We start from the raw sequence: 15,050 nt of genomic DNA on the forward strand, positions 1-15,050 counted from the left end.
ATATTAATGCTGCTCAGCACAAATTGTTCTTTATGTGTGAGGAAAGATGGTCGGTTGATGTTTGGTACAAACCTAAATTCTGGACATATTGTTATTAACAATAACTACGGTGTAGACCAGTGGTTCCCAACCTATTTTCCTTGAAGAAAATTATCCAGCAAGTAATCGCTCCCTAAGGGGGGCCCGGATCCCAGATTGGGAACCACTGGTGTAGAGACTTATATGAAACATAATGTAGCCTAACTACAAGTCAAAGATCTCTGTGTGCACAGTTAGGTTCAGGAACATTACCATAGAAACAGGTCTCTGTATTTACTTGTTGTTGTTCTAAACAAGCTCTTGTCTCATATAAAAGACTCCTCCTACTCTACCACATTAGTAGATTGGCTTACAGTATGAAAACCACCTCAGCCTAAAAACTCATTCAGTTCCTGTTTTGCAGCACATGCTCTCTGACTCTCCAGTCAAGAGGGTCTATTTTTGAAAAGCACCAACACAGGAGGATGTGGTCTCTGTATTTCTACCCTCCGCTGCTGCTGTGGTTCAGCTGTGATCTAATCTGGGATGATCTAGGACACTGATAACTGCAGTAGATAGGTAAGACTTATGTCTCTTACTCCTTCATTTTTAATCTCTTTTTATGCTCTAACATGTTTACAGTATGTATCTGTATCATTATGTCCCATGCATGTCTAAGGTTGAACAGATGAGCCATTTCTTATTTGTTTTACCATGTCATATACTCACTCTCTCGAGTAGGAACAAGCCTCTGTTGCACAACTTCCATCAGATCTAACTGCAAAGTGTTGTTCAAGCTCTGCAGATTTCCTGTTCCCCTTCGTTTCAAAGCTGCTGAAGCATTATCAGTGCATGCAGAATTATACAGCTTAAAGTTTGTTTTTGCAAAGTATTTAATAGATTATTTAGTCTCACTATTTCATGTTTTTCTTTATTGAAAGATAAAGTGATAAATATATTGAAGCTGTCTTTATCTTGTAGAGGGCAGCTGTATAGGCTACATCTGGCAGTGTCATCTCTTATTCCCCTATCTTATGTCTTATCTTTGCGCATTAAAGCAACATTAAATAATCTTTATGTTTAAAGAGGCCCCAGCAGAGCTCAGTGTTTTTTGCAGTCAAGTTTGCATAGCAGGGCTGAACAATATACCCTGACAACACAATGGAGTTAACACCTGCTTCCTCAGTGGACAATTGATTGAATTGGCTTGGTTGCAGCAGCTGGATATGCAGGTAGTTCAGAGCACAGAGCTGCTGCACATAATGCTTGTCTTCATGGTTTACTGTATGGTGTATGTGCATGTAGTCATTTCATGCTTTGTTGTTCAGGAGCTTAAAGTTATTTTACTGTTAGACTGGTGCAACTGTTTTGGCTGAATATCATCACTTTATAGCCTGTCATGAGATAAACCCTGACATTTCTATACTAAAGTTAACATTAATCTACTACAGTGATTCCCAGCCGGGGGCAAGTTACTTCTGCAGTTTTTTTATGATTGAAAAAACATCTCCTAGCTGAACAACTCTCTGTGTCTGCTGATATTTAGCTAACATCAAATCATATAAGGTTTAATGGGGGCACCTGGTTAGCTCTGTTGGTAGAGCGGGCGCCCATATATGGCAAAGACTCAGTCCTAGCTGCGGTGGCCCGGGTTCGAATCCGGCCTGTGGCCCTTTACGCATGTTATCTCTCTCTCTCTCCCCCCTTTCCAAAACTCTATCCACTGTCCTGTCAATAAAATGATAAAAAATAACTTTAAAAAAAAAAAAAAAGTTTAAAGTTGGATAAATACAAAATCCTGTTAATATTTTTGGTAAAAGAAGTTGTTGCTTGTTCTGTTTTGTGTGTTTTTGTATTTTGACATAATATGCTATAGGCTATGGTCCAACCACTAATGAATCATATTTACCTCTATACTCTTTGAATAGTATTAACTTGAACCTAGGTCCTGTGTTGTGTGTTGGGTTGTGTCTTGAATATTGTTGTGTTTTGTTGCTGTCGCTTTTGATGTTGTGGTCATTGTTGGTAAAGATTGAAATGTGATTGTGTACTGAAATGTAGCATAACAGTTCAAAGTGATTTAAGTGGACTCCAGGAAGAATAGCTGGGCTTCAGCCACAGCTAATGGAGATCCGAATAAAAGATAAAGATAAAGATAAAGGAAATAAATCCACATATTAACTCAGCTGGACACCACATATTGCAACTGAGAGTATGTGGAAACTATAACGTTAGCAAGTAAGCAGAGAATACCAACGTTAAGCATTAGAGAAGAGGAATAGTAAGCTAGCTAAACCGTTGAAATTGTAGCTAAACACAATGAATAAGTTAGATAAAGTGTTGAATTGAAAACTGTAACTGTATTGAAACAGTTGAAATAGTTTACGTTAGCTTACAGTAATGGATAAAAAGTTGAAACAGTTACATTAGCTTGCTAAGTTAGCTAAATAGAAATGTGCAGTTGAAATAGTTAACGTTAGCTTAAAGTAATAAACAGTTGACATAATTAGCTTAAAGGACCCATATCATGCTCATTTTTAGGTTCTTACTTGTATTTTGGGTTTCTACTAGAACATGTTTATATACTTTAATGTTTAAAAAAGACTTTATTTTCCTCATACTGTCGGCTTGAATATACCTGTATTTACCCTCTGTCTTGAACGCTCTGTTTTACTATATTTCGATTGAATTGTAACATAATTCCGCTGCTAGGAAACAGCTTGGGTCCATGTTTACTTCCTGTTAGCTGATGTCATTCACATCCACTGCAACAGGAAATAAACTGGGACCCATTTAGAATGTTTACGTTTAAAACTTTGAAATGGTCTAAATATTGTAGATTTGTGACATTACAAATGGACAGAAATCCTGACGGCTTGTTTCAAAAGCTCAGTTTCTGAATACGGGCTATGTGTATTTCTCTGTGGATTAAGCGTTTCGATACTTTTACAGTATTTATAAAGAACTTAAACCTGCTTTATAATATAAAAGCCATGAGAATGTCACTTTTTACAATATGGGACCTTTAAAGTGATGGATAAACAGTTGGATTCGTTACCTTAAAATTACTGATAAACAGCTAATAGCTAGCTTAAAGTAATGGATAAACAGTTGAATTAGTTACCTTAAAGTAATGGATAAATGGTTGAAACATAGCTGCTACAGCTAACAAATAAGTTGCAAGTGCAAACTTGACCAACCAACCAACCAAACACTGACAGCTAAATTGTAAGGAGAAATATTTAAATCATATACATATAAAATATTTTGTAAAATATTGTTACAAAATCTCCTTTTATTGAGTTAATAGTGTTAAATAGCATCCAGTTATCCAGTTTTAAATCAATTGAAATGAACACATTTGGAACATGACTGAGTGTGTTAATGAAGGGTTACCACTGCTCTGTTATTATACTGTGCACACACTCATATATATTTCTACTACTGTAGTAAGTAGTAAGATGCAGTTCGTCCCCCCCTGTTCCATCCCAACATTGCATCAATGCTTCCCGGGAAGCCTTTTTCCTGTTTTGACGGGCACAGGTGACCCCAGTTTTCCAGTCCTGTCACTACACATTATTCAACACTGACCACAGTGACACATCTGGCACAGCTGGACACAGTTGCAGCTTCCGTATCCACATGGACATCCTGGAAGCCAAATATACTACAGGAGGAAAATCTGTTTTCTCATCAAGAGGGATGTCTTATGGCAGTCTTATTTGATTTTCTTCTTTTTAAATTAGTCACAGTAGGCATTGAAACATGCCATGCCTTGGAAAAAGGCCTTTAATTACCCCAATGAAATGTTATTGTTTCCAAAAGTGTCCATTTCATAGTGTGGTCAGTGTGGTTTTACTTGTTTGTCATCAAGTGCGTGTGCACCCTAACCACAGGTGCCATGTGATTTGTATTGAGCAAATTCCAAATATATTTTGTTCATAACTGTTGTACTCGGTCGGGGTTTCTTGCTTTTACATCGTTGAATTATTCTTTCATTTTGACTGACTTTTACAGTCTTTACTATAAAACACTTAGATACTCGTCTTCGCCTGTTAATACGACCAATCAGGATCAAATGGGAAGTTGCCCTTTAGTTAGATTCATTTCCATCCAACTTTGGGTCATGAAATGTGGTGTCAGCAGCTGAATTTAAGAATGAAGTAGAAGTGGCAGAAACTGTGGCTTCTGTTTTCGACCAACTCATCTCCGGTCCGCTCACACAGTCTGTGACTCACTGGTTTCAGTAGGAAGTGACAAGCTGTATTTTCTGCCCTTGACGTGTGTGCTGTGGACATTTGTTTTTTCATCTCTGCTTGTTGTTGTTACTCTGAATTGGGTTTGATTGTCTCTTAAGAGGAACAATAATGATTATAAAGTGTTGGTGACAGCAATAACAGGAAGTTTGGACTACTGAATGGACATAATATATTGGTTTACCGGAACAGAATAATAGGTTGTAATTCTTGTTTTTATTTCGGGACTTCCTTTTGGTTTATTTTCTGTGGATGCTGCGATGCCTCTGCAGAAGATGATGCCAAAGATGGAGCAGAGCTCGTGCACGGAGGATCGTATCCAGCATGTCCTCGAGCGTTGCCTCTGTGGCCTGGGTCTCGACACGCCTGACAAACAACTCTGGAACGGTAAGACCCAGTCCCATTCCTGCCTTTAACAGTAACACATTACATAAGCAATGCAGAAAGCATAACATAAATTAGTTCCTCAATTTACACCAGAAATATATGTGGCAATAAGTACAGATGATATGTGAAAACAGATGTTTAAAACAGATTGTATATGTCCTGACATGCTGCTGTTGAACTTCACTGAAATATTACTTGAATGACGGAGGCAATAAGTAAATTTTTATCCTGTTTAATCATCAAAAAACGCACCCAGCGAACCACTTGGGAACATATTGTCCTTCTTATAGAGACAAATAGGAATTGAAAGTGGTGACACACAGTATGGAGGAGTATCGTCTTGGTTAATGCAATTTTGAAAGACTTACTGAAATAATTTAGATCTTTGATAACAAGAGAAAGTGGCGTAATCATTTTTGTTTTCACTCTGCGCCTTTCTAGATATTAGTTGTGAACATGTGTATCTAAATAGTGTGATTACAGCCTGTTATCAGAGTGAAACCTAAAAGGAGAAATAAGTTGTGCGTTTCTGTCTGTCTGACCAGCTGGGCTGTGCATGAACCGCTGGTGTTTGGAGGAACTTGTGAAGAGAGATCCCCACAACTTCCTCATCCTTCTACAGAAAATACTGAAGAAAACAAAGGAGGTCAAAAGCTGAAAAACAGACATCCTTTCATCCAAACTGTTCAGGTTAATTTTGAGGAATGACAGCGTGTTTCAATTCATGATTTTTCTATCTTTTACAGGTGCTAGATCAGTGTCGGTATGAGCTGGTGGTGCCCCTCACTCTCCTGTTCTCTTCAACCCTCCTTAAAGTGAGTGTGTGTCATTAATAATCAGGAGAGGAACAAGCACAGACTCTTCCAATTTATTAGATATAGCAGGTCAGAAAGACATGTCACATAGAAGTGGTGTACATCATCTGAAAGCTGGGAACCTGAAGATTAATTTGAGATGCAACTCAGCACTGTGGTAAGTTGTTCTAGTCATAAATCAGAGGCAAATATAAGTTGTGAAAGTGTATAAGGGCTTAGAACATTATGATAGAAGTATTTGATGGCCATCCCCATGCGCTATTATGTCTCATAAGTTGTTTTTGGGTTCATACGATTTGTTACAAAGATTTGTCGCCAACTTTAATCTTTTTTTTATCACTCGAGAATTGATAAAAATATCAATAATCCCTCCAAAATACCACATTAAGACACCTTGAGGAATACCGTAGAAGAAGCCATGCTGTGATTTGGTATCAAAAACTTTTTGACATCTGGAGATTTCTGCAAGTATTAAATTTTTTTCGGCGATTGGATTGCGTGCACTTCTGTTCTGGAAACTGCTCAGAAACCCCCTTATTGTCAATCTAGCTATGAAAGCCATCCATCCTCTGAATGCTCTAGGTCTCTAGTTTGTGGTTGTAGAGTTTCATAAGGCTGTGATTATTCTAGAGGTCACCACAGGTCATTTTATACAGTGAGGTCAAGTTTCAAAAAATGGTCTCACTACAGTATATGAAATGCTAGTATGGGGAGTAACATCATCACATGAATACAATTGGGCTCATTGGATCCACAAGAGTTTCAGCTTTACAGTGATACCTAATCTGTGTAATACCAAGACTGTTTAGGGACCCCAGTATGCAAAAGATTTAAATACACCATTTTAGAATAGGTGAAAATAACACATTTGTACTGCATACTAAATACTGCATGGTTTTTGCTCCAAACTGCATGTGATTATCAGTTATCGAGTGGGCATGTCTGTAAAGGGGAGACTCGTGGGTACCCATAGAACCCATTTTCATTCACATATCTTGAGGTCAGAGGTCAAGGGACCCCTTTGAAAATGGTCATGCCAGTTTTTCCTCGCCAAAATTTAGCCTAAATTTGGAGCGTTATTTAGCCTCCTTCCTGACAAGCTAACATGACATGGTTGGTACCAATGGATTCCTTAGGTTTTCTAGTTTCTCAGAGGGTCTCAGAGGGTTAACTTGGTTACTTGTGTCTTCTCAGGCTCCACATGTGGCTGCAGACTGTGACATGCTGCAGGAGGCCTACCTGTTGTTCCATAGTTTCCTGGCCTGGCCTGAGCCCTGCAGCTCCGCCTGTAAACGCCTGCTGAATATCATCCAGAAGGAGCTCAGAGCACCAGGTACTACAAATGAAAGAGGCCCAATGACACCTCACTGTTCTCTTTCAAGTATGGAAAGTATAGTTTTAAACCAGTGATTCCACACAAGGGGTACGTTAATGTTTTTTGTATGTATATATTAGTCACATTTATAACATGACTGGTGGTGTTGATGAGGGGGTATTTGAGTGCATCTGACAGGCCTGTGAAGGCCTTCTTCATGTATCAGTGTGACCATGTGGGGGCAGTGTTTACCCACTGATACTAAATTGTGCTTTTGTTTTAGGTATTTCATTTCAAAGACTGGTGAGGTCAGAGCAGGGTATTTCCCCTGAGATTCCCTGCTCCAAAACCATGTAAGTTCATAGCTATTAATAGCTATTAAAACAAGTGAAAAATCCCTGCTATTTCCATACACCATGAACATCTTTGTGGCACTTCAAAAATGACACCCTTATTTTCAGTTAACACTTAAGATCTTGGGACATTTTGCATAGGACTTTCACATAATTGCTCTCCTTGTATGTGATGTCGTATGTGTGTGTCTGTATTTTATTAGCACGGTGCTGTTAGTGAGCCCAGATGAGGACGTCCCTCCAGAGGTCCAGTCTGTCTCGGAGCAGCTGAGCAGCACCAAGCACTCCAGCAGCAGAGAAGTCACCACCGTCCTCATCCTGCACGCCTTTCAGGCCGCTCTGGGCACCGATCACGACATGCAGGGGCTCCACGCCGTCCTGCAGGTGACCAACCAATGGGATTTGGGATGCACAATTCCTCTTCTTTTTTTCTTTTTTTACCTAGTTTCTTCCTAAAACAAACTTCCTAATCATAGATAGTGAAGAAAAAATGGGAAGTGCTGCACTGGGTCAGGAAAAACAGTGTTGGAAATGTTGAAGGATGGGGCAAGTAGTCAAATACAGATAAAAAAAACAGCGACTATACAGCTTACTTTGACAGGAAGTCCTTGGTATTGGACGGCAGTCTGGAAAACATCCGAGGCTCTCTGATTGTGAATTAAAAAATCCTTTATTAAACCATGGATAACGCCCACTAACGCGTTTCGACTCAACAAGTCTTCATCAGGGTGTGTAGTTTGGTGAGAACAGGTGTCCAAATTTAAAGGTGAGCAGAGTCACATGCTACCCACTTGAAACTATAAAATGACAATGGACATATCAAAATATATGTATAAAGTGTGAAAAGACAAATAATGTGCTAATATCCCTTAATAATACTTATCCGACGACACAGAGATGCTTAAATAGATACTGTATATGGGGTAACTTCCGAATGTTCCTCCAGACAAAGCAGCCAGAGGAGCTGGAGCAGCTGATGGAGGCAGTGACTGACCGCATGGAGACAGCGGCCTCTACAGCAGATCTCAGCGCTGCTAGACAAGGTCTACGACACAGCATGGAGAGGATCAGAGAGAGCCTCGCTGTTCCTGCTCCAGCTGATGGCTGCCCTGATACTGGTAAGACAGAAAATATAAACATGAACAAAGTGGAGATAGATACATGTGAAGTGAATCTTCTGCTTTTCAAGGTTGTTCTGAGACAGTATAGTGCTTCCTTATTAACCTGACCTCCTTTCTTTAGGGGCTGTTAAAACTTTCACGCTGCCCTTCCCCAAATGTCACACATGCTCCTGGGAAAACGACAACTTTGGTAATTAGTCAACAACTCTCCAAACACAGCCGCGTTATTCACCAGAGATCTGTCTTTAAAAACCTCTCAAATCTTCTTTTCATTCAATCTTCATTCACGCAGATGTTCTGAATGGCATTCTCGCAAGCCAGTTCGACCTGGACTCACTTTCAGATTGCTTCCTGAAAACAGAAATGGACGAGGACGATAATAATGACACCAGTGTGGATGAGGAAGACGAGGTGGAGGGAAACAAAGTGGACCAAGAGTTTCTGAACCACCGTATCTCCACTGCATCCTCTTCCTCGAGGGACTCTAACTACTCTCTCTCCTCCAGCTGGTCTGCCTCCATGCTGTCTGGCTCATCAGGCTTTGATAGTGACTTCAGTGAAGAGACAACACACGAGGACACTGACAGCCAACCAAAGCTTAGAAAGAAACCCAAAAAGAAGTCCAAATCCATCTTAGGCGTGGAACGCTTCTCCTTGCTTTTCAAGAGCCCGAGCATTTGCCGCCGTGTCCACAGTATGGGCTACCGTAGTGACATTATCAAAGACTTCCAGAGAACTGTCTCACAGCTCAAACACCCTCTGCACGCACCCACTGCCGCCCCGGATCCTCTTTCCCCCCGGAAGCACATGTGCGTCCGCAGGAGGCCGATCCTGAGCTGCGACGAAGGCGACGTGGTAGAGGTGCCGACCTTGGTCAAAGTGGTGGTGTTTGGAGGTGACAAAGAAGCCGGCAGGCTGGCCAGGGCGTACAGCGACCTGCAGCAGAAAGAGAGTAAATGTCCCCGACTCACCAAGACGTGCAAACTGCAGTTTTACTTTGTTCCCACCAAAAGGAGAACTATAGGAAGCACAGGAGGAGGACACACACTGGCTGAAGGGCCGACAGGAAGTTCAACCAAAGCTGCTGCGTCTGTGGTGAGAATACCTGTCTCTGTCGCATTTTACCTGTATGTATATATACATATGCATACATATATATGTATATATATAAAAAACATTAATTACAACAACTTTTGGATTGCAAGATAGTGAAAAATAGGGATGCACCGATCAGACTTTTTCAGTACCGATACCGATACCTGGGCTTTGGGTATCGGCCGATGATCCGATACCAGTGTTTAATTAATAAGGTGTATGCCTCACTGTGTGGAAGTGACTGGGATCATTCTGTGTAGGACAAGTTCAGGCTCGACTTAAATATTGCTGTCTTAACTGTATAAAATAACGTGTAACAAGTAAATAAATTGATGTAAATTACTGAATTATTATTTATTAATAAAATAATAAATCATACACCGGCAGCTTGGTAAAAAGATCTTCAAAATTAACAGGAATTACAATTCAATGGTAAACCTTTTTAAAGCAGCAACAAATTGGTCAAAACTAAAATTCCAGTATATAATGTATATAGTATATAAACATAGAACTGAATTTAATAGATCGGCCCCATTGCCACTGATACCCGATCCGGCTATTTGAGTCGGTATCGGCCCAATAACCGATACTGTATCGGTGCATCCCTAGTGAAAAATCTCTCTGGCTGTTGAGTCATTAATAAAGTAATTAATAAAGGGTAAGCTATCAAGTCTGCTGTTATAACTGCTCTCAGTATAACAGCAGACTTGACAATGCAGGGGTCTTGCATCAATATAAGAGGGCGAAGCAAGACCGCATCGCCCTGTCGGGTTTACATTATCCCGCTTATTACACGGCCACTTACGTAACAAATCAATAATTTGACACAAAAACGGTCCGCCAGAGTCCGATGTCCGAACTGCTCCCATAGCAACGGTCTGTTATACATAGCAACAGTCTACGACAAAGAAGTAACAGACCGTAGAACGCCGTGATTGACCAAACAGAATCGAGTATTCAACAAAGCCGTGTAATAAATACTAATGATGGTCACAGGTTTCTCACAAAACAACACAAGTTAGGGAGTCCTTTGTAATAATACATGTTAGTAAGTTAATAATAACGGTTGCTACAAATTTGAATAAGTTGTTAATGAATCCAAATGCTGTGCAGCACTTTTCCAAAAGGTCAGAGGTCAGAATAGTTCATTGGAGGAGTCCACATGATGAACTAAAGAGCTAAAAAAAAACAAGTGTGTTCTGTTGGAGGAGTATAAACACCTGTCAGATCGATTCTTTACAACCTGGCAACCCAAGAGGTGTTTTAATGAATAGCTTAAAACGTATCTATGACGAATTTATAATGTAACTAATAATAATAACTCTTAATAAAGTAAAAAAAAAAAAATTCTATTTATTTATATAGCACTTTTCACAGACAGAAGTCACAAAGTGCCAAACAAGGCCATTATGCAACATACAAGAAAGAAATCACATAAGATGAAGTGACCACACGATCCCCGTGAATAAAATACACAATTATATAATAAAGAAAGTCTCATTAGAAAGTGGCAGAGATAGTACTGTCATTTCACAGACCTGCTAACAGGAAACTATAGACCATTTCACAATTGTAAGGTTAAATATTCTAAATGTGGCCCAGTTTATTTCCTGTTTCAGTGTATGTGTGAAGTAAACATGGACCCAAGCTGTTGCCTGGCAATGCGATTCCGTTGAAACGGTCTGTAATGACGTGAAACGTTATTTATGTATTTCCTTGATTGAGGAATTAACACCTTTCATTATTTCATTCTGTCAGGAGTGTAATGGCAGCGTGCTGGAGGACAGTACCACTGATATAGCCCAGATGTTGGGCATGATCGACCCCTGGTACGAGAGGAACGTCCTCAGTCTGCTCAGCCTGTCCTCTGACGTCTTTTGTCAGGTACCTTCCATACTGGCACCTTTCTCTGGTCCGTGCATCACATAATAAGTCAAGAGAGTAGCTGACACAACAACGACTTTTGACTCACTTCACCTAAATGACTTCCTCTTAGGGACTGTATGGAAATTATTAGAAGGGTGAGAGGAGTTAGAGAAGGGGAAGGGTTATGTATGTGGGGGAGGATAGAAAAAAAAATATTTGAGAGCAGGAAAGGGTCTACTAACTTTTTCTCTTCCCAGATTCATTCTTACCTTGTGAGGCTTATTGTACATTTTTCTAAGTGGATTCAGGGGTTTGGGGAGGGGGGGATTGCAATGCTCAAGCCGCAATGTGCTTGAAACCACTGCATTTGCTTGGTTCAATCATACTGAAAGAAAATATTAACTATAAGATATAACACTGTGAAAGGTCTTTTTATATATATATATATCATTTTATAAAATTAAATGTAAGATTTAGCCCCCCTCCCCACCCGAATAATTTTCATACAGTCCCTTAAAGGAGCAGTGTGTAGGATTTAGTGGCATCTAGTGGTGAGGTTGCAGATTGCAACCAAGCAAATACCCCTCTGCTCACCCCTCCCTTTCCAAGCATGTCGGAGAACTACGGTGGCCTTTAGGTCACATAAAAATGTGAAAGGCTCTCTCTAGAGCCAGTGTTTGATTTGTCCGTTCTGGGCTACTGTAGAAACATGGCAGAGCAACATGGTAGACTCCGAGAAGAGGACCTGCTGTTGGTGTTTAGAAGGGTACCAGCAGACGGGGGAAACTCCTGTGAGATGGTTAAGGTTAGGCATTGATCTTGAATAGTCAAGGTTAGGATAGGTCGTCGGACTGCGGGTCTCCCAAGAGTTTTTTCAAGTTTTTGCAGATCTCAGATCAGATTTTGCAATTTGCAGAAAGCTATGAAGGGCTCATTCTAAGCTAACTAAAACACAACAATTCTTAGTTTCAGGTGATTATACACTAATGAACACATAGTTATGAATATTATATTCCATTTCTACTAATAGATCCCCCCAAATCTTACACATTGGACGTTTAAAGTGGAACTTGTGACTTATTTACAATGAATTGTTACCAATGCAAAAATACATCTATGTGGCAGAATGACACAAGAAAGTCCTTGACATTATTCTGATGTAGTTGCAGGCAAGAGACACAATCATGTGATTCTTTTACACCGAAAACACGTAATATTTCTAATAATGTCACACCAGGTGTTAGATTGTTAAAAGCTAAGTTATGATGTAACTGTGTGCACATAAATCCCTCATCACAATCTATATTGTCTGATAAGAGTGTTCTCTGTGACGCAGACAGCCTGTAAGGAAGGCGATGAGTCAGTGAGCAGCGGCAGCGTGGAGAGTCTTCCCCTGCTGGCTGACTTGGTGCTTTATTACTGTCGACATGCAGACCAGCCTGTTCTGGTGCAGCTTTACCAGGCCGAGGTGAGAGGAGCACACACACACACACATGCACAGTCTCTCACTGCAGTAAACACCTGAATAATTTTTTGGTTTCTTCCTCCTCACAGCTGACCCTGGCTGGAGGAGAGAAGAGAACGGAAGTGTTTATTCACTCTCTTGAGCTCGGACACTCTGCTGGAACCAGAGCTGTTAAGGCCATGGGTGAGTCACACTCTGACCCAGACAGCCACAACAGCATCTAGACAAACACATATTCTAATGTGTGTCTATTTGTAGGTTCTGCGAGCAAAAGGTTCGGCATTGATGAAGAGCGTGAGGCTGTCCCTTTAACACTAAGTGTTGACTACAACAAGGTATTCTTCCTGCTTTGACGTCGACAGATTTCCCGTAACGCAAACCATAACACAGCCGCAGCTATTTTTATATCTGCCTCGTCTACATTACAGGTGGCTGTCAGCGGGAGGAGTCAGTGGACCCACACAGAGATGGTTTGCACGTCAATAAATCTTCACAAAGCCTGCAGGAAACCTGAGCAGCTAGGTGTGTGACAGTGTCAGTCATGTAGCCAGTAAAATTAATGCATTGTGATGTCCAAGCAAATCAAATCTTCTCTGTCCAGATTCAAGAATAGAAAGTCTGCAGCTGACAATGACAGAAGTCCTGAAGAGGCAGGGCTCCAAGTCTAAAAAGGGATACAACCAGGTGAAGGATTGAAATTAAACATTAAACATAATCTCCTGCACCCCTTGAAACAACCCCCCCTCCTTACACTCCTCTTCCTCTCTGCTCTGGCAGCACATCTCCATATCAGAGGAGAAGGTGGACACGGTGCGGGTGAACGGTGGAGAAGGTGGGACAACTTTCGCTGTGTGTCTGGATCAGGATGAGAAGAAGTTCATCCAAAGTGTCACCAGGTACAAAAGCATCATCACTGACTGACTATCGTATCATTTTATCATACCTTGTCGTGAGACAGACCCGTTATGACGGGAAACTGAAGCCGTCTTATCCATCTATGCTCTCGCCAAGGCCACCAGACTCCATTGAAAAAAACAGTCATTTTACCTCGCAGAACACGGGGCATGCTGGTCTACCGCTGCCTCGATCGGTTAGATTGTTTGTGCTATTGTGTGACTTTGGTGAATTAGCGAACTAGCCAAAGTCCTGTCCCCCCATTGCGTCTCTGTACCTTTCATACAGAACAGCAAGAATAATGGTGCAACATTCCCGCCTGGAACAGGCAGTGTGAAAGGGGCTAGTGTTAACCTGGGGGGGAACCGGAGGGTGGGTGCTACGCTTCCGCAATAGCGCCACCAGTCGGAACGGCGCTATCAGCTGTAACCGCCGTATGATAGCAGTGCAGAGCGGCGTCCGTGAGCTAGCCAGTGGGGCTCGCTCACATGGCAAAAATGTAAACAAATCAAGGAGAAGCTCGGATTACAACACACACAGAGGGAGAGTGACTTAATATTCTGCTCAGGTAGACATTACTCCTCTATATCTTTACATAGCAAATAGTTGTTAGCTGATATATTCATATTTAAATAAATGTAGTGAAGTAAAAGGTAGAATATTTCCATCTGGAATGTAGTGGAGTAGAGGTATAAAGTAAGATAAAATGCAAATACTTAAGTACAGTATTTGAATGCACTTATCAACTTTCCACCACTGAATTTCTCCTAATGTACCTTCTGTATCTGCAGGTGTGAGGTGTCTCTGTGCTGTAAACCAGGAAGCAGTTCAGACTGGAGGTCCTACAAGCCCTCACCTGGCCAAGTCCAGCCTCTGCACCCTTCCTACTGCTCTCTGCTCTGCCTCCCCATCACCTCTTTCTCTGCCTCATATCCCTGACACACTTTTTTTCTACACTGAACCAATCCACTGATGTTTAAACCAAAGCAATGCGGGCTGCAGAATGTAGATACTGAACAGTAACACAGTACTCATAATTAGGCTGACACACACATTAACCCACATATATTTCAGGTTTGTCCTGTAGCTGATGTGTCACATTGTAATTAGAAGAAGGGGTGTGACTGAATCTGCAGAGCAGGGCTTGTGTCAATTATCTGCTGTCAGTAGCATAAAACTGATTACTTGATTACTACTGAGTACGTTCTCTTGATCCATGACGGAGTAAAACTCCTTTTTTCTTTTTCTTTTTAAAAAGTGTTGTAAAATAAGCTATTTATTTTGAAGCAATAGCGTTGAAAACATTTTTTTTTTCTTTTTTACATTTTTCAGAAAATAGGTTTCATTGTGTTTTTATACGTCACACAATCACAATAAAATCATACCTCAATTGGTCAGTTCTGTCTATTCTTTGTTCTCACAGTTACAGTAAGACAGTGTGTTTTTTCCTTAACTTCCTCCTACG

General features: G+C 40.8%; 1 protein-coding gene across 2 annotated transcripts; it reads left to right on the top strand.

Moving 5' to 3' along the window:
- Positions 1–379: 379 nt before the first annotated feature.
- Positions 380–14,982, top strand: LOC141780370 (phosphoinositide 3-kinase regulatory subunit 5-like). Of its 2 annotated transcripts, XM_074655562.1 has the most exons (18): positions 380–597; positions 4,547–4,661; positions 5,207–5,307; positions 5,408–5,476; positions 6,671–6,809; positions 7,075–7,144; positions 7,348–7,528; positions 8,091–8,262; positions 8,387–8,455; positions 8,558–9,360; positions 11,119–11,244; positions 12,563–12,694; positions 12,781–12,874; positions 12,950–13,026; positions 13,120–13,213; positions 13,293–13,375; positions 13,469–13,587; positions 14,377–14,982. In XM_074655562.1, the coding sequence occupies exons 2-18, from the start codon at positions 4,550–4,552 to the stop codon at positions 14,522–14,524; spliced, it is 2,589 nt and encodes an 862-aa protein (XP_074511663.1). In that variant the 5' UTR covers positions 380–597; positions 4,547–4,549; the 3' UTR covers positions 14,525–14,982. The 2 variants fall into 2 exon arrangements, with proteins under 2 accessions (XP_074511663.1, XP_074511662.1); XM_074655561.1 differs by lacking the exon at positions 380–597 and having other exon boundaries at positions 4,250–4,661.
- The last annotated feature ends 68 nt before the right edge of the window (positions 14,983–15,050 follow it).

The sequence above is a fragment of the Sebastes fasciatus genome, chromosome 13, assembly GCF_043250625.1.
Source record: "Sebastes fasciatus isolate fSebFas1 chromosome 13, fSebFas1.pri, whole genome shotgun sequence".
Lineage (NCBI taxonomy): Eukaryota > Metazoa > Chordata > Actinopteri > Perciformes > Sebastidae > Sebastes > Sebastes fasciatus.